The following is a 24,852-nucleotide window of genomic DNA, read 5'->3' as shown; positions in this document are numbered from 1 at the left end:
TACGTGCACAGAAGGTTTATGGGATTTTAAGAGCTGCAAACAGAACTCATCTGTTTAACCCCAGGCTAGATAAGATGCAGTCATCTGTACGCTGTTTGGAGACGTATTGCTTCTGTTGTAGCAAATGGAACAGAAGATGCTTGTTGTCTTAGTAGAGAGATCCAGACAGGGTCACTTTCTGTTAGTGTTTATTGTTGCGCTGGACCTTTCTGTGTGCCTACTCATTACACAATGCAACTTACAGCTGGTTTGGCTTTTCCCACTCTGCTACTGGTACTTCTTGACTTCGCGGTAGAATTGCTTTCTATCAAGGTGCTACGTGGATAATCCCCAGCTCTGACTCAGGACTTTGTCTAGGAACTGTAGAGAGGGGAGAGCACATAGGGGTGGCCCAGAAGCTAACCGGAGTTAGACCAAGACTATGGTCCATGTCAAAAGCACCCCCACAGACCTAGAGATGAGTACAGCCCCTGGGAACTGTATAACTCTGAATAACCTGCACATTTCTCCCACTACCCGTGACAGGCTTCAGGGGGGCAGAGAAGGGGGCAGGTCCAATGATCCTAGCTGTAAGGGAGCCAAAGTGCGCCCCTTGTAGTTAAAAACGGCCACTCCGATGGCCAACAGGAAGGGGAGAGGGGAAGAAGAAGATTCCCTCTCTTCTCTTTAAGGGCACACACCACTTCTGTTCACGTCCCATGGGCCAGGCCTAGTCAATGACCACGCCAAACTACGCAGGAGGCTGAGGAACGGGGTCTTCGGTTGGGCAGCTCCCTTAGCAGCTACTGATATGTGTCTGTTCTTCTCTTTCCAGGGGAGGACCAGCTGATCCTATAGACTATCTGACGGCCACACCTCGAGGGCTCTACAAAGAAAGGGAGCTCCCGTATTACCCAGGGGCTCATCCTGTGCATCCTCCCAAAGGGAGCTACCCACGTCCCCCGGATCTGAGGCTTGCAGACCTCCGGTATCCTCAGTACTACCCTCCTCCACCAGCCCCCCAGCATAAAGGACCCTTCCGACAAGATGTCCCGCCTTCCCCTCCTCAGCACCCCAGAGTGCCAGCCTATCAGGAAATGGGTAGACCAGGGCCCCGAGGGGGCAGCCCGGACCAGTATCCCTACCGAGCCCAGGATCCCAGGCAGAAGAACCCCATGACTGCAGCTGTGTAACTGAATATCACCACGCCCAGCCCAGCCCAGCCCAGAAGGGGAGACGGCTAACATCACCTTTGCCCTTCCTAGACTGTAAGACCTTCCTCCTGTTCAGAATTCTCCAGGGCACAGATAGGTTCTTCTCACCGAGGTTGCAACACTTGACTGCTAACCAGAGGGAAAAAGGAGGGGACAGGAGGACGGGGGATCAGAAGGAAGAGAAAGGACAGGGTCCATCAAAACAGTACTGCCTGAGATCTGAAATGCATTTAGAATTGTTCAATTCCGTGAGAGCGGCAGGTAAACAGGCAAGTAACAAAGAACAATGGACATACCACAAGTGCCTTCCTGGTGCGCACAAGCCCCATGGAACTGGCAGCACAGAGACTCTCAGAGGCTGAGCCTCAGCCACCTGAGAGTGGCTGCAAATATGGGTGTCTTAAATGAGTAGTTTTCTCATTGAGAAAACAAACCAACAGCAGACATGACTAGTGATCTCTTTGAAATGTTTATACCCAGAAGAAGACTGCATTTCTCTCTTTGTAGAATTTCTCAGGTTCCTCGTACCACTCGTCTGGTATAAGTATTTTACATTTCCTTGCCATATGTATATATATATATATATATATATATATATATATATATATATATATATATAAACACAACACGAATGCAGTATTAGTGTCCTGAGAGAATATTTAAAGCTAGTCAGAGATTCCAGAAGGAATATAGTCCAAGGACCAAGGCTATCAGGTTAAGAGGGCTGAAAATCCCCTGATCCTCACCTTCCTTCCCCCGAGTCCCAGGCGTGATTGCATGGAGATATCCGGTTTCAGAACCATCTCCAAATCTCCTGCCTGTAATTACTGGAACCGGGGCCTCGACTTTAAGGCTCCCACTTGAGGGCTAAAATGTAGTTGGAAAAGAGAGGCTTGTTGCTTAGGTCACACAGGAAGCAACGATCCGGAGATGCCAATTCCACACTCAGTGCCAAACAGTGCCATCTGTACCCGGGGACAGGGAGGGGCTGACTGTGGCCTCTGGGATTGATGACCAGGGAGTGGTAGATGGCAGTGACTGACTGTGTGTGTGTGTATGTGTATGCGTGTGTGTATGTGTGAAGGTATGTGATTACCAGTATGGAGAATGTAAGATAAAAATGCTTTCTGGAAAGTTTGATGAGGAAGGAAATAAAAAGGAAAAAAAAAATCAGAGGGGAAAGGAAAAGAGGCATAAAACCAGATCATTCTACATCCGCTGTATTTCATTAACAAAAGTCGGGGGAGCACCCAGGCCGGGCCAGCATCTCCAACTGGGACTAGAAGGTCTTTATGGCTTGGAAAAGCTGACACCCCGCCCTCTAAAACCCATCCCATTTCCTTTGAGCTTTGCAGTGATTTTCTACTTATTTCAGCAAGACTTCTAAAACTTCCAACCTGACCCAAATGAGAACACAACAGAAGACTGAGAAACAGCAAAATCTGGGGGCAAATGGCTCTTAAGAGACGTAAAGCCTTGCCGCTCCTTCTCCATTCCCTCAAAACACCACAAAACAAAAAAAGTATTGAGTTCCATTTAGACATGTTTTGGCTGAGATTAGAATACCTCTGCCTGAAAGGACTTAATAAATTATAGTATTATTAACTATAGAGTATCCAACCCAGTTTAGGTGTTTTTTTAATTTAAAATAGAGTTCTATTACCAGGAATGAAGCAGCTGCTGGTTTTAGACATAAATAGTGTTATTTACTGGACTTTAAGAGGTATCATTTTCTAAAGTACAATTGCCTTGACCATCTTAATAAATAGACTGTCAAGTTGGTCTTCTCCATCTGTCATCCCTCTTGAGCCAGGCACCTTAGACCTTTTGCAACGTGTGCACGGAGGTTGAGGGGCTCAGGCCCTGCTCACCTAGAGGTGAGGGGCAGGTGAGCTCCCGGGCTTCTCTGCCAACACGCTGAATGACACTTTACCCTCGAAATAAATAAACTTCCAGGAAGAGAAGGATAAAGTGAGGGAAATGTAACGCGCTTGGGAGCGTTAAAATCAGCTCTTGGGCATGTTGCATTTTGAGTCAAATTTCTCTAGGCTATTAGACATAGCCAAGCCAGGAGTCTCCTTCTGGATTAAGGCCAAGGCCACACGAGAGGCAGCCAGAGGCAGTGCGAGAGGGTGAGATATCCTGTGCGTGTTGGAGGAGTGGCCCTTGTAGGAAGAATGCGCATCTTCCCCACGTTGCACAATGCCTCCTGCTCACAGGCTCGGGGCAAGCTGCACCAAATACGGTCTTGTGCTGTATTCACAGTCAATAAAACATTTGCTAATCCTGCGGGGCAGCCAGTGATTTGAAACTGCTCTTCAAGTGGACAAAAACGAGATGACAGCCGTTTTCTTGCTTGAAGGACAATACACGCCCAATTTGACCCCGCCCGAAAGAAGCACACGTGTGCGTCACAGAGGCTCCATCAAGCCAGGCCACGTTAAGAACAGCTCGAATGTAGGCTTCATAAGAGCCTGTGAACCAGCCCTCCACTTGCCAGCACCCAGAGGCTGCAGAACTCTCTCCCAGTATCTAGGAGAACTGGTGGTTTAGAGTGTTTAGAAGGCCAGCCCGTAGTCAGTAGGTGCCCAGTAGCAGGAAGTAGTTCCCCATTTATTTATGGCCTTGGCGAGACTCAATCTGGTGTCTGCTCGTTGCTCAGAATACCATAACACCCCTCCCCACAGGAACAGAGTAGCACAGTGAGCTGCAAACCCATCAGCACACACCCACCCGACTCCTGATCTGACTGCTGGGTCGCTGAGGCCTGGAAATGATGTTTTGGCCTTGAGTCGTGAGATATTTGAAGGAGCTCTTGTTTATCCCTTTTTGCAGGAGGGGAGATGGGAAAGGGAGCAGACCATTGCAAACTTTTAGATGCAGGAGAATTCAGTCCTCTGCCAGGAAGAGAAACACTGCATCTCGTTAACCCCTTGCGCCATTGGACTGTGGCAATATCACCCTTGGCAGAAAATTGGTTCCCCTCAATATTAAATCAGTGGATGAAAGGCAATCTCAAAGACAGGAGCACCTTCTTATATCATAATCGAGTAACAAACAAAAATTGGAAAATAAAATTACCGTGAAGCACATTATTCTTAGATATGTAAGTCAACATGCGTTGACCCCACAGGACAGCATGGAGCAAAGATCTTATAATCAAGGGTGTGAGGAGATCCACAGACCCACCATGACCCCATGGAGGAAACCATGCATGCTGCCCGATAAAGGAGGTTGGAAACTTCCTTGTGTCTCTCTTTGTGCCACCAACTAAATAAAATTAAAACATGACTCATTATTCCCTTCAAAGATCTGTGAACTTGTTGAACTATCTTCTGAAGGAAATGCATCTGACAACTTGAGGAGCTGTCATGCATGGAGTCTATGTGCATAATAAGGATCCGGCCTTTGAGGGGCATTCGTTCCCCTAACCTGTAGCCCCAGCAGTTGTTTTCTTTGGAGAGACATCTTAGCCTTTCAGGGCGGATAGAGAGATCTGCACAGTTTGGGGAGGGATGTATGCCTATAAAATCCCCGTAGGCATTAAACTCTGAAATCCGCAACGAACTGCCCTCAAATTGGTGCTAAATTGGGTAGACACCCTACTGCTTTTGAGTCCAGGAGCAACAAAAGGTCCAGACTTGGTGCAATTAGGCAGGAGGGAGTGGGATCCAGAACCAGCCACGGGAGTACTTCTCTGCCCTCCCAGTTCCCACCGACTTAGTTGGAAATGATGCCACAATGAGACCAGAAAGAGGAGTCTCCATAAGATATCCCTACAAAGTCACCTCTCTGAAGGAAAAAAAAAAAAAAGGAGAATAAAAGATAGATATCTAAAATAAGCCTAGAATCTCATATGCAGCTACTACTTCTAAGGGAAACTCTTTTCTCCCTCATGTCCTTAAATAGTGATAGAATCACACAGCTCCTGACTTTTAAAGATGGGCTTAACTCCCGAGCCTGGAGTGCACAGTGAACTAAGCCCAAAGACCGAGACTGTCTCCTCACTCAGCTCTGAGAGCGTGTGCTGTTCCATCTATGTTGTCCACAGTGCTGTTTACTACTGGAACGTAAAAACAAACCCTACTGTGGATACAGTCACTTCTTCTAGTGTTTTCCTGCACTTTTTTGGCACCAAGTCTGTTCATAAGTTCTGAAGATAAATTATGTGAAATCATATTTTGGCATATGGGGGCAGAGAATGAATTCTTCACAGACTTTTTAGAATGATCCCATTTGTACCACAGAAAACATTTTGGATGCTGTTATATATGAACATACAAATTTTTCTTGTTTTATTTTGCATTAAAATAAAGCTTTATTCATTAAGATACCAGAGTGTTGGTTTTCAGTCCCCACCTGTTTGGTTTAGGATTTGACGAATGAATAGGTTGGTCTGGTCCTGATCACCCTTAAACAGCAACGTCATAGGGCAGGGGTCATGAAGGAGAAGCCTCTGTCATGTGCTGGGCTCCCCAAGAAACACATGCGAGACGGAGACGACCATGTAGGCTGTTGATTCGAGAGCGCACTTGGGTTCAATACCCACGGAAGCCAGGGCAAGAAGCAGGGCCGGCCAAAGGGAGAAGCTGAGCAGTGATACCCTCCCAAATTGGGCCTCAGCCAGCTCCACAGGGCAATCTGGAGCCACAGTGGCCCTTCAGACTTGTCCCAACTTGGGACTAAGGAGCTGGGTCTTCATACCACTGTGTTGGGTGGTAGGTATGAGCTACTCCTGGAAGAAGATGGGACCCAGGACTGGGCAGTTGGGAGGTATTTACAGTGGTTGGGAAAATTGTCCTTCATTCATGAGGTGGGATCCGGGCAGCTCACCACACAGCCTCCAACACTGTTGACCCTTTCTCTCTCTTATAAGCCGATAACACTCTTACCTTACTTAGGGAAACGTGATTCTGAGTGGGTTCTCCTTGAAACCAACCCTCTGTTTCCCAAGATTCTTCACTGGATTATTCTCAGACCTCCCAGAAGTGTCTTGCAAGTTCATTCGCACCGAGGTTTCAGCCACTGTCTCTGGAGAGGTTTGCTCACAATCTCCAGCTCAGATCTGTCTTCCCAGACACATGCATCTCCATTTTCCCCCTGGTCATCCCCGCTCGAGCTTTCCACAGGCCCTTTGGACTGAACAAGCTCAAACTGAAAGCATAAGGTTTCTCAAAAGAAGCCTGCTTCTCATGATTCTGACCTGGCCAGTGGCACCACCATGTTCAGAGTTACAAGCCAAAACTCTGGAAATTATCCTTGACTTCCCATTTATAACTCTGCCCATTCCTCCGACCCATCCCCGTCTGGAAAGCCAGCAATTTCACTCTATCTGTCCATGCTTCCTGACTTCCTGCCTTGGCTCAGCCTCTTCACTAGCCTTCTCTGCGATCTCTTGCCTCTGACCATGCTTCCTTCCCTATGACCTTTATACTCTACGGACTCAGCACCTGCCTTGGTACATAGAATTTGGTCGCAACATGTACATATCAATTCGCTTAATCATTGTCTAGAACGCCTCCCGGCTACCATATCAACCTCTGCTGTATCCTGCCAAAGGGATTTTTCTGAAGTAGAGACCAGACCAGGCGTGTTGCTCTTCCGGAGGCAGCATGCTCTTATTGAAAGACATTGGCTTTGAAAACAGGCAGACCCAGATCTAAAGCGAGGTTCCAGCACTAATCAGTTGTGTGACTACTTAGCTCTCTAGGCCAGTTTCCCCATTTGTGAAGCAAAAGTAGTACACGTCTTGTGCGATTGTTTTGAGAATTAACTCACATGTACATGTACAGGAGTTCTGGTGCCAGCGTGAGCCAGTCCCCAAGAGCCGACTGTCCACGTCTCTCCCCGGTCCCATGTCTAGTGATGCCACATTAGTAGTTTGAAATAGGCCATGTTGGAAGCCTTATGACACAGAAATCAGCGTAGTGTACAAAGCAGGCCTTTTTCTTTCCCCTCTAGAAAGCCAGTGGTTAAACATTTACCAGCACACCACTGTAGACAACATACCCAGCAGTCAAGGAAAGTTAATCCTTGCCCCCCTTCACGTACACACACACACACACATAGGCTCACACACACACGTACACCCTCACTCCTCAAAACCTTTCGGTGGCTCTTTCCTACTTACAACCTAAAGTTGAAAGCCCAAACCTTGCAACATCAGTCCCTGGCGCCTCTCCCTCTTCACGTCTCGTTGCTCCTAGTTTTACAGCTTGCGCTACTGTTATTTCCAAATTACTTTTATTTATTTGAACCAGGTGTGCATTTCACAGCTCTGTACCGTGGAAACACACAATAAACATAGCTGCTCAAAGTGCCCTTCGTCCCGTGGATCCTCATTTATCCCTCAAGGCCCAGATCAAGCGGCTCGTTCTCCATGAAGACTTCAAGGCAGAAATTGGAGACTGGCTCTCTCTTTCACGTCCATCCCATGCTCTCGTAGCAGGATTTACTGCAGGGCAGAGGCACTAATGCTGGAGATCACATTTTCCAGCTTTCTTCTTGGCCGTTGTTCCACGTGAGGCCCAGCTCCTACCAACCAGACCAAACACTCTGGAGGATGGAACTGAGGGCCAGGCATGCTTCTGCTGGCAAACAGGGTAACAGAGGCGTTTGGTTTCCTACAAGAATACTCAGCCCCCCTAGCTTCCTGGGAGTCAAGAGGCTGTGCGAGGGCAATCCGTTGTGTTAGCATGGATCATAGCTGAGGCAACACGATTCTGCACCAACAGTCGGGGCATCTTCCGATCTTCGAAAAGTTAGTAACCTCCTCCGTGAGCCAGTTCTGACTTGTCGTTCAGAGATTCATTCTGGAAGCCTTGCCTAGAGCTTGTTTCTCCAGCCCTTCCGAGACTTTTGCAAGCACCTAACTTTCCACATTCGATCCCTTTCTGTTTGCTAGAAGGGATTCAGTTATCTGCAACTAACCTCACCAAGATTCCTTCCGGAGCCCTCCTCCTGAGCCAGACAAGGTAATTCCATCCTGAATGTTACTGAGACACATTCTGCAGATCCTCAATAAAACTTTTATTACCTCTATTACAATGATTAGTTTCCATGTCCGTGTGGCCTTCTGAAGAGTATCGTATTTATAACACGTTGCCTGGCTCTGACTATATGCTCGAGAAATATTTGCTGAATTCATTTGAATGAAGAAATGAGGTGTGAGGGTTCTTTTTCTGAAATGCTGCGCTGCTGACGTCCCACCTTGCAGTTCAAACCATAAATCTCAAAGTCCTGTTGTTAAAGATCGCCCGGTATTTTTCCTGAGGTAAAAGGTGTTAGCTCACGTGGGCAGGCCAGATTCTAATTTAAAACACGAAGCAGGCGAGGAGATTGTAAATGCAATGGGTAATGCATTATTTAGAGAGCAAAGAGAGACTTAAGTAAAGAGAAAATGTATTCCTTGCAACCGACTAAGATGGAAATACTTTTAGTGACAGATGATTACTATTATTATTGTATAATTCCTTGGATTTTAGGCAAGTGCCTTGTGATCACTTGTATTACTTATTCCTTTCAACACCTGTAGGTGGTGAACTGAACGGCTCCCTGACTTTCCACAAGGAAACTGAGTCTTACATAGAATGGTACTAACATAAAGATTTAATGAACGCTATTTAGGCATATCCAAAAACCTAGAGGTAACTTTGTGTCTTGACAATGGAGATTTCTTTTTTAGTGGCCATGTTTATTCTCACTAATTATTGTTTATAGTACATGCTGAATGTTTCATGATTACAGTAATTTGTGCTTCTCATCCAAAGAACATCAGGCTTATTTTACACCTGGAGAAACTGAGGCATGAAGAAACCAACCAGGTAATTGAGGGCCAAAGGAGAAAGGTGAATTTCCTTTATTCGTGGAGTATTTCTTGAGAAACCACTATGTTCCTGGCACTCTGTGCTACCTCCTGAGTGGGCTCTCTGCTTTGCAACGTGGGTGGGTTCCTCCCAGCTTGCATTAAAAGGTCCTTCCTCGGCACGTGGCCAGTTTGCATCATACCTGTGACTTCCTAATTACTGGACTCTCAGAGGTCATCAGGCATGGCCCATGTCCTCTGGAGAAAAAAGAGAGTTGCTTCAGCAATCAATGTTTAACATTCAGCTATCACCCTTTCCACTGAAGCTTCACTTGGCTGCTTGTTACCGACCCTCCCAAATACCTAAGTTTGCTGCATAATAACCAATGGTTTTAACTGAAACCTAACAACCCTCGACTTTGTGACCCTTCTGCCTGGTCGATCAAATAAGAAGTACAAAAAGATGGGGCGCCTGGGTGGCGCAGTCGGTTAAGCGTCGGACTTCAGCCAGGTCACGATCTCGCGGTCCGTGAGTTCGAGCCCCGCGTCAGGCTCTGGGCTGATGGCTCGGAGCCTGGAGCCTGTTTCCGATTCTGTGTCTCCCTCTCTCTCTGCCCCTCCCCCGTTCACGCTCTGTCTCTCTCTGTCCCAAAAATAAATAAAAAACGTTGAAAAAAAAAATTAAAAAAAAAAAAAGAAGTACAAAAAGAAAATGAGATTCAATTGTTGCCCAAAAGATACTTCATGTCAGATATTGTAAAACGCTGCAGAGTATTGCAGACATAGACAAGGCTTGGATTCGGCCCTCCAGGACCCGCAAGTCAAGTTGGAGAGGAAAACAGACACAAAGAACCAAAACTCAAGGCTGAACATGGTGAGTATACACTGCCAGGGAAGCCTGACTTTTGCCTCCGGGTGTGAACAGGATCGGGTAAGTTTTATGGAAGACCTGACATCTTAAATGGCCTAAAAGGATGAGAAGGATGTAAACAGGCCAAGCAAGGAAGGGTATTGGCTTTCCAGCTACAGAACACAAGCCTCCACACAGAGACAGGAAACTCCCAGCTCTGTGTGATTTCGGGGGGGGGGGGGGGGGGGGGATATAGGTTGCAAGATCGGGGGGTGAGACAGTGGAAGGTTGATACTAACAATGGCTAATATCATTCAGTGCTTAGCAAGTGCCAGATGCTGGCTTCATGTTTTTCATAATTTATCTCATTTAATCCTCAAACTCTGTGAGAAAACAGCTATAAATGAATTAAGTAACTTGCCTTTGGAATTTCAGACGCTAGAATAAGTTACGTGGGGTCCCCAGGGAGTTGGACAGTTGGTATAGGGGGAATCGCTCACACAAAAGACAGTTTAAATAAAACCAGCCCAGGTGAAAGCAATACACAAAAGGAACTGGAAAAGTCATCAAACCATCAGCTTTTACTAAAGAGGGGAGAGCTAATATTTACTGAGTGTATAGGAGCTATGGGAGTTGCTTTGCCTACATTAATCTCATTTCTTCTTCCTATCAAGCAAGGGGGCCCATTTTACAGATGAGAAAACTGAGGCTCCAAGAGCCTAAGAACAGCTGTGGCTAGTGAAGTGGCTGGTAAATCCAGCTCTGGGTCCACAAGTCTCCTTGCTACCCCCAAGGGGCATTAAAAGTAAATCTCAGTGCAATTTCTTTTAATTTTTCAAAGCCTACATTGTGATCACTACCTAAAGTGTGTGCAATGTTGAAGAAAATTCAGAACATGTAAATGCAGATTTTGACATTTTAGACTTAAGAAACATGCAGCCTTGTGTTAGTTCCACTATATATTAAATTATAATCTATGTAGACAGCAGTTTTGAAAGGTATCCAGGCAAATGAGTTGTACTTCTGGCTGAAGTCAGACAGGTAGATGAAACTTTGATGACTTAATTCCCCCAACTACTAAAGGTATAAACAGACCAGGACTCTGGGTTGGAAAGAGGCTGCCAGAAAATTTATTAAGAGCAGTAAAGTGCAGGGCCATAATTTCAACAGGTTATCTTGCTTCTCTGGCTAATTGTTTTCCAAGGTTTCTCAACTCAGAACCATTCAGCATTCTTATCACCTGGGAAATGTGCGTGCTCCTTAGGATATTTTCCAGCGTGCAGCCACCTCTGTCCTCCAGTCACGGCTGTATTTTTGCTCAAAGAGCTGTCGATTAGATTTAAGAGCCGCCCCAGCCCCACAATGTGCTGTCTTGCTGATCTTCAGAGAGAGCTGTGGTGTCGCCCTTTGATTTATGGAGAGTGAAGCTCAAACCCAGCCCTGCGCTTTATTAAAGCAGCTTTTAGCCATATTATACCTTCCCCATTCCGAGCTCCCAATGGCTCTACCACCTAGGAGTCAAAAATCCCTTTGATAAGCAGCATTTGGGGTGATTGGAAAGTGGAGCCTTCCCTTCGTCCCCTCCCACCATCCTGCCTCCCGACCCCCCAGGTGCGAGATGGCAGAGGGGGAGGGGGGATGGAGACCCAGGCACAGCCCTGCTCTCCAGGTGGCCTTTCAATATCCGTTTTTCTCCTGACCCTCTCTTGACCTTCACAGTGTGACAGTGTTTGGCCTGAGGCTCTGCCTCTTCATGGTGATTTTTTTTTTCCATCCAGGCTTTAGAAGGGAAGCCTCAGAGAGGTGCGGCCACACTGCTATGGGACCCACTTTCAAAGGCGCCTGCTCTCCCGGCTGTGTTCTGCGAAATCAAGGCTGTGTTCTGGAAAATCACAGGATGAAGGCCCCCAGTGGAGATCACAGAATAGCAATGGGCACATGAGTATCTGCAGGTGAACGGACTACCTTATAGGTGTTGGTTGTGTGAAACCTGGCTTTGTTCCCGAACGCAGAACTTTTCTCTACGGATGTAACACCCCTCTCCCCTAACACACAAACCAGGCCTGCGCCATGTAAGGCTGGGGGTGGGGACACTTGAGTACTCCTGGCTCCAAGGGCCAGCCATGCTGTACAGAGAAGCAGTGAGGTCCTTCCAGAGCCCCGGCATCAGGCCTTCTCCATCCTTCCTTTGCAGTGTCCCCAGCTCCCTCTGGGGCTCTCGCTCAGACTTTACTGCTGTCTGTCACTCAGTTCTACGCGATCACCCTGCCCCAGCGAACTCATTGGAGTGAGATTGATAACAGAGTCCTGTTGGGCCAAGGTTGGGGTGTGTTAAGTGGCAGGTGCGCCTTCCTTCATCCCCAGTTCTCTGTGGGAGGATAAGCATCCTAGAGCTGGCACTGTGGTCGCTGGGTTACAGGTGGCTCTCAGCTAGACAAGCTGGGTGAACCAGCTGGTTACTTCGTCCTCAGCTACTGCGTCCGAAGTGGTGATGATCATGCTGACCTCATAGGGTGGTGCAAAGATTACATGGAATAATGTACATAAAGCATTTATTATATCGGCTGAAGGAGGATGGAGGTTATTTACCATCATTAGCCCTGATTTTCAAAGAATCTGTCTGCAAGTGGTAAATAGCACGTGATTATCATAAGAAAGCATTTCCTTCTTAACTCTCTGCTTCCTACAGGAAGGAAGACTTGGTCAAGTGCTAGTATGCCTTCAACACCCCTCCACAACTTGCCAATCTCTTATTAACAGACAGCAGACCTCAGACTTCTGCAGGCTCTAGCTTGAATTTAATAACTTTGTTTTGCTTTCATTGTATTAATTTTCTAATTGTCTTCTATTTAGATCAAAAGGATCCTGGCCCTTTTTTTTCACTTACAGTAGTAAAGTAAGTGTCCATTAAAAATAAAATTATATAGGTAGATATTAAGTAAATAATGGTACAAATGGATATAGTAAAAACCATGGCGTGGCTGAAATTTAAAGCTTGGAAACACTGTGCTAATACAGTGGAGAGGTGTCCCAGGGACCTCTGAGGGTTCCAGAAGGTAGAGTAACTTCTGGAAGAGGCAAGCTGTTTGTCTGAACCCGAGGACTCCAGAGAAACCTGTAGATGGATGAACAAATGAGTGAAATGAGGCCAGAATGTTCCAAGAAAGAGATTGTCCTGACCAGATGGGTTTCCCCCAAGGAGGATCTTGCCTGGCTCTTTGACTTGGTCCTCACCAGAGTTCTGCCATGTGTCTGTGGGTCCTTTTCTTGCTCTCAACTCCCAGCAGTGGATGACTGCAGGAGCATTTGGCTGATTCTCCTACTAGAGCCGGAGAAAAACCAGACTGTCCCCAAGTACAATGAGCATCAAATGGAAGCTTTACTTTCCCCAAAACCTTGGAATTGCATTAGCATCAGCACGGGCCTCAATCTGCCTCTGTCATCACATAGGGTCCTACCTGTGTGTCTTTGTGTCCAAATTTCCCTCTTATGAGGATGCTAAGCATTGGACCAGGACCCAATCTAATCCAGTATGACCTCAATTTAATTTGATTATATCGGCAAAGAGCTTATTTCCACATAAGTCCCCACTCACAGGTATCAGCATTTAGGATTTGAACATATCTTTTGAGGGGGACACAATTCCACCCACAACACTATCCATCATCCAGAGGCCATCCCCCATCTCTGCACCTCCCACCAGCCTCCCATCAAAATCTCTGCCCTGTGTGCAGTCAACACTCCTGCACACCGATCAATGTACCAATGACCAACCATGTAGATACTGCTAGTGTCCTCCTATGTTCCACTTGTTTTCCTTCTTTACTAAAAAAGTCACAATTTGGGGGGATAGTGGGGAACAGTGAGCAAAGGATGGGGGCAATGAATGTCTGTCCATCCAGATTCCTCATTATATGGGGAGAAAAAAAAACACTTTCTCAGACTTTCCTTCAACATAGGAAGTCCTATGCCTCACTTGCCTGGCCAATGAGAGGTGAGAAGTGAGAAGTGGCTGGGGATTTCTGAGAAGCGTTTGGTTTCCTGATACAAATAGCATACCTGTCTCCCTCTTCCTCAGTTGTTCCTTCCTTCTACCTGTCATAGCTAGAAGGACAGCAACCATCTTGCTACCATGAGGTGTTAAGCATGAGCATGCGAAGCCAGAACCCAACATGCTAAATAACACTTAGCATGCAGAAATAACATTTAAAATAGTCAACACTTATTGAGCACCTAATATGCACTAGGTATGATTCTGAGCCCATTAAATGCAATTAACTCACTCCATCAACCCCATTGTCTGAGTGTATTATTATTCCTATTTGTAGGGGATGAAACTTGCACAAACCCATGATGCAAGGTCCATGCTAGTAATTACTACGGCCTTCTACCTGTCAGCAAAGATAGAAAGAGTCTGGGGATCCTGAAGGCTTAAGTGAGCTGCTATATTGCTCCTTTTTGGAGCAATTGGTTGGGATTTCCATTACTTGCAGCTGATCGCACTCTTGGCTGACTCCAGTATTACCTCGTAGGGTCACTGAAAGGACTAAATGAGGATATATATGTCTGTGGATGGAAAAAAACAGTAGCAGTTAGTTAAAATTGTCTAAAACACAGTAGATTCTCAATAAATAATTGGTTTTAGTGTTTAACCAGTTGAAAAGGCAAAATAATTAAGTCAATAACATGGTAGGCAGAAGAATGGGCACCCAAGGATGGCCTTGTCCTTATCCTAGAAAACCATGAATATGTTACTTGACAAAAAGGACTTTGCAGTTGTGATTAAGGTTAAGAGCCTTGAGATGGGGAGATTATTCCGCGTTATCCAGGTGGGTCCAATCCAATCACATGAGTCTTTAAAGCAGAGGACTGCGATGAGACAGAAATTCAATGGTAGAAAGCAGAGATGGTGGGATGAGAAGGGTCAATGATCTGTTACTGCTCTGAGGTGTGGGAATCTACATGTTAGGACCAGAAGAGGCATCCAGGGGCAGACAGCCAATGAGAAAATGGAAATCTTAATCCTGTAACAGCATGGAACTGAATTCTGCCAACACCTGAATGAGCAAGAAAATGGATTCTCCCCTGGAGCTGTTGGAAAGGAACACGGCGGGCCTACATTTTAGCCTGATAAGACTCATATTGGACTTGTGACCTACAGGACTATAAAATAATAAACTTGGATCGAGCTATTAGATTTGTGACAATTTGTTATAGCAGCAATGAAAAACTAATACAAAATAATAATGGGACCTGGAGTAACATCCAGAGGCGTAGCTTCAGGGGCCTTAGAGAAGGGTTGAGGACCTGCTCACCAGGGACGGTGGGAATCCCACAACCACGTGGAACCATGACGATTTCTAGGAGAAAGTTTTCTTGCCTGATGGTGTGACTGACTTTGTTTTAATTTTGCTGGTAGCACTACTCTGATATACAACTCAGGTGGCAACGCTCACCTAAGCCTCGGAGGGCCATCCATACAGAATATGATGTGAACAGCACCTCCTACAGTTGTGCAGTGCAACAGTCCTGCTAGTTAGAGGCATCGTGCGGGATCTATGAGAATAAGGGCTAGAGCTTGGCACAGTAGGGATAAACAGGGCAACGTCTGTATGAGGTATCATACAGCTCACCTCTCTCAAAAGTACCTGGCTTGCAGCCCCATGATTTTTGCTATTTGATGAATGCAAAACACCACCTTCTAATGGCAAAAATTCCACTTAAAAAGAGAATAAAAAGGAAAGCTTTGGGGTTTCCTCACCTCAGGCAAACCTCTACAGTCAGGTGAGCTGGGGTCAGTGTGGGCTTGTGTGGCCCAGCCTTTCTCCAGCATGGCTAATGGGGAGCACGGCCTTGTTGGGAAAACGGGTTTCGACCTGAAAGTTAAGTCAAGGGTAGAGATCACTTTCAGGTGACAAGGGTCTGTATTTCGAATCAAAATTTAATGCCAGAAGTCAAGATCTTGAAAAACGCCTGTCCATTTTACCTTCTTCCTCAGGAAGGTATAGCCTCCTAATTAGAGATTTGGAAATACACCACAGCCCACTGCTTGCAAGGATGGATTACAGGGCTGGTTTGTCAAACACACGTTATATCTGCTAATAAGAAACCAGTTACGTAAAGATGTGAGAAATGGGGGGCGCCTGGGTGGCTCAGTCGGTTAAGCCTCCGACTTCAGCTCAGGTCACGATCTCGCGGTCCGTGAATTCGAGCCCCGCGTCGGGCTCTGGGCTGATGGCTTAGAGCCTGGAGCCTGCTACCGATTCTGTGTCTCCCTCTCTTTCTGCCCCTCCCCCGTTCATGCTCTGTCTCTCTCTGTCCCAAAAATAAATAAACGTTAAAATAAATAAATAAATAAATAAATAAGATGTGAGAAATGGAAATGCTGTGCCATTTTCCAGAACAAAATCTGCCTCTAAAACTCCCTGCAAAATATGCTTCATCATTTGAATAACAAAATAAGCTATGCAGAAAAATAAGACTTCTCAAAGAGAGCCTGCATTCAGGTTGCACTGAGTACAAGCAATATGATGAATATTCTTTGTGCTACAAATGTTTTGTGAGAAAATAATGTGTTTTAGAAATGGAGCTGAGATAATACTAGAGACTTTGCTTTAGCCACCATCAAATAAGTTTCCAGGCAGGTTTTCTTGTTTCTTATGGATTCCTGGAGTTCATGGTGAAAGCTGCCATTAAAATTCATTAGATGAAAAGTAAACCTATATTACAATTGATGACATTCTCTTCTAAATTGTTAGCCCTATTAGTGAGAAACCTCTCGTCTGCCAAACTCTATCTATGGTGTCTGCTTTTCTCTTGCATTTTAATCTAACAAGTGCTCCTTCATCGTTATTTTTTTTTCCACGTGCCACATATCCCATATCACAGGGCATCCCATGAACTATCCTGAGATGCTTCTCAACTTTTAGAAACAGGATGCTGAGGTTGCAAGGAATCTCTTCTATTCCAGGCGTCAAGGTTGGAAAAATTACTTAAGGATGACAGGAAAAGATTTTTTTATGTGCCCGGGTACTAAGACCCGAAACAGCAATTCATTCAACTGAAAAAAAAGAATCCCTGTGAGCTTTTCTTAGAGCCCACTGAAAAGGATCCGTGAGGACTCCCCTTCGGTGCAAAGCAATTCAAGAGCAGCACAAGTGGAGAGGAAGCTCTGTCTCTGTCACCTTGATCCTCAGACGCTGTTCCTTTGCAGTCAGACCCCTCCCCGCCATGCCTCCCATGGATTAGATCAGGAGAACAGAAAATGGCCGACCTCCTCTCATTGATGCAGAGACTGAATCCCTGTTATAGACTGTGTTCTCTCCTCCCTAGAATTCATATGGTGGAGCCCTAACGCTCAATATGATGGTATTTGGAGGTGAGACCTTTGGGAGTTCGTTAGGTTTAGATGAGGTCATGAGGTAAGACCCTCATGATGGGACTAGTCCTTATTCATCCTTAAAACTTCCTTATAAGAAGAGGAAGACAGACCAGAGCTTGCTTGCTTTCTCTCTGCCATGTGAGGACATCATGAGAAGGCAGCCATCCATAAGCCAGGAAGAGGGGTCTCACCAGGAACCAAACCCGCCAGCACCTTGATCTTGGACTCTTAGATTCCAGAACTATGAGATATATCTGTCGTTTAAGCCGCCCAGTCTATAGTATTTTGCTATAGCAGCCGGAGCTAAGACACCCCTTCATCCACAAAATGTGGCATGATCATTTCTTCTTTACACATTACCCCACCTATGGTAATTTCTCTTGAATGTTTGCGCTATGGAAATCGGCAGAGTGATTGGCAAATCTGCGGAGTGCAGTTTGGCAGAAAAAAATTCTGTGGGTCAGACTTTTTCTCTGAAACAGAGCTGGCTCACACAAAGGCCTCCTTCAGCTTGGCAAGCTCTATACTACCCTGCCTCCCTCACAGAAAAGCCAATTTCAAGCTCTCCTGAGACAGGCAGGTGACACGAGCTCCTCTTCCATTCCCCAAAGCTGGCTGCACCAAGAGCTGTGGGAACAGAAATGGAACAGAAGGACTCCTTGAGTCTTCTGCCACCTGCCTCCTGTCTCCCCGCCTCACCACAGCGGGCGAAGGTGATCACCTCAGCAGGTACCAGTAGATGCGAAGAGGCTGCACTTCCCAGTCCAACAGGCCAGGATTTGAGTCTCTACTCCACCACCGATTAATTTTATGACCTTGAGTGGGTTGCTGAAACTCTCTGAGACACAGGGTCTTCCTTTTTGAGCTGGTGGCAATAATTCCTGCCTCACAGGATGTTTAGGAAGATGAATAAGATACCTGCATCAACATACCTAAGCACTCCATCAGCTCTGTTCCCACTGCCCTTCCCTCCTAGTCTCTTTCAACAATAGATTAGCAAGTCCCAGAAGTCATGGGTCATCACCTCCTATATGAACCACCCTCGCTCTTTTCCAGGCTGTGACTGAATGGGTCAGAGTCTGAGGCTATGTTGCAGAAGTTCACGGTGGCAGAGCTAAAAAGCCTTGCTAGCCAGCCTCCCCTGAGGAGGAACCTAATGTTCATGGTGGGATTATCATAGGAGATCTACCAGCGTCTATTGTCCTGAGGTTTAGCTCCAGAGAAAGCAGCATGAACTTATACTAATAGGAACAAAAGTTGATCACACAACTGACCTCCTGGGGTGCCTGGCTGGCTCAGTCGGTGGAGCATGCGGCTCTTGATCTTGGGGTTGTAAGTTCAAGCCCCATGTTGGGTGTAGAGATTACTCAAAAATAAAATCTTTTTTTTTTAAAGCCTCCTATGCTCAGATTTTTTTTTTCTATCTTCAGAAAACAGAAAGTTAAGGATGGGTGAATCATTCCTGCAAATTAGAGCTTAAAGATAGTACTTTGCTTTCTTCCCACTGAGGCTGTTGAGAAGTTTGGGCCCTTGGTATCAGCTTCATACTGGAAATGAACTTGACTCACAATCTATTCATAACCCAGCTCTGAATCTCTTCCCCTTAGAACTTTCAGCGATAAAAAAAAATAATAACAATAAAACCAGGGAGGGAAGGATGAGGCAATTCAGCTTATTTCATTGTCTTGGATTTTACACTTCTTGTTTGCTAGCTTGATAAGGGATGCTATAATCTTTTATGATGTCAACATCCTTTTTTATTGCACTAGATGGTAGGGGAATTGCCCCCAAATTAATAAAAACCATATGTTGGATTTGATTAAAAATCACTTTGGAATAATGATTGATCTAGCTTGGGAATGAGACTAAGCTTCCTCCTCCCCTTTTCTTGTTGTTGTTGTTGTTGTTTTTTAATCATATGACTTTCAGAGTTTTTCTGGCTCCTTTCTTCCCCCACACTTGCCTTTATCTGCCAAACCAGGGTAATGAAAAGGTCTTATAAATCTCTGGTGTCTATTTTTGTTACCAAGAATTGTATTGTAATCTGAAATATTGGTCCATCCGATGCCATCGTTGTTGCAATGGGGATAGTAATAACAGCATGCCATGGTCATGTCTGGATGTGTCCAGCAACTGGTGTATGTGGTGAGATTGGTCCTCTGAGCATGTGATATGTGGCTCTGGTAGGAACCCATTCTGCAAAGCTCTAAGGAAAGTGAGAAACTTCCCTAGTTAGCATAACTAGGAAAGTCTTCCAACTTGTTAGCCCCAGCCCATCTAGAAGGCAGTTCCCAACATTTGATAATGCTTCTTTTCAACAACATGAATAATTGAAACCTAACAGCTAAGCTGATTGATCTTTGAAAATCCTTTCCTTTACTCCCTGCTTCAGCACTGCTCCAGACATGGAATACATAAAACATTCCTGGTAAGTTTGTCAAAACCGATGGATCCTACGCCTGTCTCTAAAGATGCAATTTCCTTAGGTGTGGGGTTGATCCAGAAATCTGCATTTTTAGTGTGTACAGAAGTTAAGTCTGATATAGGTGCTCTATAGCTCACCCTTGAAGAAATATTACTGTTACAGGAAACTTCAAAATGTCTTAGTTGGGTTTAAGAGCATTGTCTTTGGAATACAACTGCACCCAGCACAAATCCAAGCTCTGCCTTTTACTGGCTCACTGATCTTGGGCAATTGAGTCAACCACTCTAAGGCTCTGCTTCCTCATCCAGAGAATAGAGGTAATAATTCCTATATCATAGCGTCATCATGAGGATTAAATAAAATACTATGTAAACAATGTTGAGCACTGGACCTGGTGATTGTAATTGGAGACCTACTCCTAAGGGAAAATACTTCAAGGAGAGTCATTAACATGTTTGCTGTTGTCTTATTATTAGGTTGGTTTTCTATCACAAAAATAATGGAAACGAACCAAGAGGAATATTGGCCTTGGAAAGATCAGTGGTAGGGATTTGAAGGAAATGAAGCTTAACAAATTATGAAAACATGATGCTATGAGAAGGCGAAAAGGTGGTAGAGGGGAAGGTGGTAGAGACAGTGGGTGTGTGCAAATTTCACAACTGTTTTCAATTGTATGCCAGATAGTTGTATCCTGTTGGGTGGAACTACGATTTAGCGATGATTTTTATTTGGAGATTAAGTGTAGTTTAAGGAGATGCATACGGGTGCCAAGTTAACGAGAGGTGTAGTGTGATAGCTGTTTGATGTGTCAACTTGACTAGACTACAGCCCCCACTCATTCAGTCTAACACTAATCTAGATACCGCTGTGAGGGGATTGGGTAAATGTAATTACATTCCCTAATCAGTTGATCTTAAATTAGGGATATTGTCCTGGTGGCCCTGGATTAATCAGTTGAAAGTCCATAAAGGCAGGCTGAGACTTCTTTCCAAGAAAGAAAACATAACCTGTGGATAACAGCTTCAGCCAATGCCTGTGGAGTTCTAGCTTACCCGTGACCTTCCCTTCCTGACTGCCTGCCCTATGGACTTGTTTAGTCACCTCCCCCCCCAACTTTGTAAGCCAATACCTTTTACTAAATCTGTATCTATACATGCACATATGTACATGTGTGCTTATGTATATACACGCATATACATATATACCCACCTACATATACACATATGTATACACATATACCCACCTACCTACCTATCTATCATCTCCTACTGCCTCTTCCTCTATTCCTGTACCTTTGTAATATGGCTCTTTATCTTGTCCATGTTTTAGAAACTTGATTCAGAGTAGAATTAAATTACATGGCTTGTAAATAGGGCCCCCTCTGTCTCCTGTCCTTTTGCAGTCAGTGTCATGCCAGTGTCTAAAAGGAGAATTGAGAAATGTATCATTCACAGAAGTGAACACCTTCAAAGTGGCTTATTTTTTTCATGGTTTTATAGGACATCAGCTGGTAATTCTGTGATAAGTACTAAAGAAATAACAATGGTGCTTTCATTTTTCTTATCATTCTCTCTCTCAATAATCCAAGGGGATTCACAGATTTTATCCTAATGTAACTCTGGAAATCTCTCTGTGAGTGGGATAAAGGCAAGCATTATTAGTCTTAGCGTAGAGATGCAGAAATTAGAGCACAGAGAAGGGATGAGCCTTTCTTGAGGTGACTCAGTAAGTCAGCAGGTGAGACCCAACAGAACCTGGGAAATTAATTTCAAAACTCTCAAACCTACTTTGTCACCTGATGTGAAAGGTAAAAAAAAAAAAAAAAAAAAAAAAAAAAAAAAGGATGGGAGGAAGGAGAGAGGAAGGAAAGAAAGGTACTTCACTTTGCTCAAGGAAACACTGTTTAAAAGAGGTCACTCATAGGGGCGCCTGGGTGGCTCAGTCAGGTAAGCACCTGACTTCGGCTTAAGTCATGATCTTGAGGCTCATGAGTTAAAGCCCTACATCAGGCTTGCTACTCTCAGATCCTCTGTCTGTCTCTCTCTCTCTCTCTCTCTCTCTCTCTGTCCCTCCCTCATTTGTGCACTCTCTCTCTCCTCTCTGTCTCTCAAAAATAAATAAACAGTAACAAAAAAAGAGGTTGCTCATAGACAATGGATTTTAAAGAAAGAAATCAAATAAGATATCATTAAAATATATGGGAGAAATGTAGTGGCTTGAAGAGTTTTCCAATTTATTGTGGAGTTAAAAAAAAAAAAAGTTGGGGCGCCTGGGTGGCGCAGTCGGTTGAGCGTCCGACTTCAGCCAGGTCACGATCTCGCGGTCTGTGAGTTCGAGCCCCGCGTCAGGCTCTGGGCTGATGGCTCGGAGCCTGGAGCCTGTTTCCGATTCTGTGTCTCCCTCTTTCTCTGCCCCTCCCCCGTTCATGCTCTGTCTCTCTCTGTCCCAAAAATAAATTGAAAACGTTGGAAAAAAAAAAAATTAAAAAAAAAAAAAAAAAAAAAAAAGTTAACATCTTATTACAATTACGTTTCCATTTTGATCCTAAAATGCATAGGGAAAGATGTCTGGAAGAGCATAAACCAAAATGTTAAATATAATGCAGATAGATGAATCTTATCTTGTTTTGGCTTATCTTTTCTCAATTTCTCTATTGACCATATACGTGTTACCTGTATTTTTCAGTTTCTTAAAACAAATGTCCTATTTTCCTGTGGTGCTTATTACCCTGTTGAGATTAAAAGAGCGATTGGACATGAGGACCTTATATTTCAACGACTTCTGTGTGTCCAAGAATCAGCTGGCAAACTCGATCATTGTCATTTTCTGGGTCCCCCCATGCCCCAGCCCTCCAGGGCTGCTGAGGTCTGGTGAAAGCCTCAGAAATGACAGTTCTAAGAAGCTCTTGAGGTGACTCTATTGCAGCCATTCCAGAAAAACAACACTTTGAGAAACGCTGTGATATGCATTACTCCTTATTGGGAAGACATCTCTTCTAAGGTTACAACAGGCCCAATGTACTGAATATGAGTAAATGTGGGAAAATCAAGTGCCACCTGGGTCTGCCTTCAAATAACTAAAAGCATTTTTAACACTTGTGAACACTAGGTGCCCTCAGTGTTGTGACTTCAGGCTCCAACCCCTCCCTTGTGCACCTCTACATTTGTGCCAAGCACGTTTGTCATCCAAGCATCATTGTCACCCAGCAGCTTGTTAGAAAAGCAGAATCTCAGGTCCCACCCCAGACCAACTAAATAAGACCCTACATTTGAGCCTACATTCAAGAGCACTGGACTGGAACACCTACAGACACCGGAAATGATACCACAGGAGATTCAGAATCCCCTGTGGACAGACTCTCAACGGGCACGTCTAATGTTTCTTGGCCAGCAAAGGGCAAGCCTACAGAAGCCTGTCCCTTGGTCTGGGATTCCGAGGTTGGGTCAAGGACATCCTTCCTCCGTTGGATATGCCTGTTGTCTTTGTCTCCATCCAGCCAACTTCCTCCAGTGACCTCCCTCACCCAACCAGCCAGAAACCCAGAGCCTAAGGACACCCTTCAAAGCACAGTCCTGTGACTAAGCAGGGGGCAGGCTCAGTCCATTCATTTTCCAAGTCCCCTCCCTCCCGCCTTCTACAAAAACTCAGACCGCTTAAGTCATCCTTATCATCATATCAATAAGTGTGGCAGAATAAAGGCAGAGAGACAGGAAAAGACCAAGACAAAAAACAAACAAACAAAAAACCACACACACACACACACACACACACATCAACACACACACACACGCGCGCACACGCACATGTGCACACATACACACACACAGGATATTTCTTTCTCTTGCCTTGCAGGATATGGCATCTCCAGCATATGTTTTCCTTCCTATTTGTGCTCTTTTCTCTTTTCCTTTTTAAATAGACACATTTCAAATGTCAGTGGGTGATAGTGGGGCCAAGTCAAATTGGATTCAGGAGACCAAATAGCTAAAAGGTTTGATCTTTGCAGCTGCTTCTTCAAGGGAGGCTCCAGGAGAGTGACCAGTGGGGGACAGAGCCCCTGATAAGCTCAAGTGGGCATTTATTGTGCTAACCCTGGCTCCCTCTCAGTTTAACCTTTATTTACAGACTCAAATCCAATGGTTACGGGCTTGAAAAGAAAGTACTCCTTCCCCTTCTTCCCCCCTCTCCCCCTCTCCTGTCCCCAGAGGGGATGGAAGAGAAACTAGGCAGAGGTTAAGTGAGAGAGACAATAAAAAAGGAAAGAGTCCTTATCTAAAATCTGAGTGACTGATGGTGAGCGACAGCTCTGTGGCCAGTTTTCATTTTCTTACACCTTCCTCCAAAACTCCCAAGAGACTTAGCCAAATTGGTCCCCCACCTTTCCAGCCAAATGGAAATGACACTCCAAACATCCTCTTGCCCCCCAGACGGGCCAAGGCTAATCAGGTATCCTCTCAGAGGGACTGAGTGTCCAGGGACAGCCCATATTTTAGCCGAGTAATTCAGACTTACTTGCCTAATGCTTTACTGAATCTTGTCATCGCGGCAGCCAAGTAAAAATTATAACTGCATGCCGTGTGGAACAATAAATCCTGCGGCTGTGTTCTCAGTCATTCCATATTTCAAGACAGGGAAGCTTATTTCTATAAGGCTGTTAATAACCAAAGTGACTGGACAAGTAAGAGGAAAGTTGGTGTCTACTCTTGGCCTCTCAGAGATGCGTCCTGGAGACGGGAGAGAGAGTATGAGGCACCATGTTTCTGTGGGATTCGCAGCTGCTGCAGGCCTGGGCTCCACCAGAATGCCCAGGAAAATAGGTGCGTGTGGCCCTTTCTGAATGTAAACAGGAGGTGCCTCTGTTCTCTAGGAAAGGCTGCATGGTCCTCCAGCTTAAAAATAACCCTAAGAATCACGGCAGCCTGACTGCAAAGGGAGGGGGGGTGGACATGAGAGGAAGGGGAGAGGGGAGGACCTCCAGGCCAAGGCATTCCCAAACAGACAGGGAAGAGATGAGATGTTGGGATCTGAGGAAAGGCGGGGATTTCTTGGGCAGTGCAGTGAGGAAGTGCAGGTGAGCCCCAATCCTGGATGAAAGGAAATGTCTTGTGTGACCCAGGCCAGCCTTCCCCAGATCCTGCAAGGAAACGAGGAGGGGCCCTCCCAGCTGAGTCACACAGCTCTCCCCCTGTGACGCATGAC

The 24,852-nt window shown here is 45.3% G+C and overlaps 1 protein-coding gene across 2 annotated transcripts in view; it reads left to right on the top strand.

Annotated features, from left to right (window-relative positions):
• PARD3B (par-3 family cell polarity regulator beta) overlaps positions 1-1,630 on the top strand; it is a 1,004,898-nt gene extending 1,003,268 nt beyond the window's left edge. For both annotated transcript variants that reach the window (XM_058707885.1, XM_058707913.1), the window contains one exon: positions 815-1,630. In XM_058707885.1, the coding sequence (XP_058563868.1) occupies positions 815-1,172 (358 nt within the window). In that variant the 3' untranslated portion in view covers positions 1,173-1,630. The remainder of the gene's footprint in view (positions 1-814) is intronic.
• The last annotated feature ends 23,222 nt before the right edge of the window (positions 1,631-24,852 follow it).

Source organism: Neofelis nebulosa, chromosome 2, assembly GCF_028018385.1.
Source record: "Neofelis nebulosa isolate mNeoNeb1 chromosome 2, mNeoNeb1.pri, whole genome shotgun sequence".
In the NCBI taxonomy this organism is placed as follows: Eukaryota; Metazoa; Chordata; class Mammalia; order Carnivora; family Felidae; genus Neofelis; species Neofelis nebulosa.
Note: the sequence above shows the minus strand (reverse complement) of the source record. Positions and strands in the feature narration are given on the sequence as shown.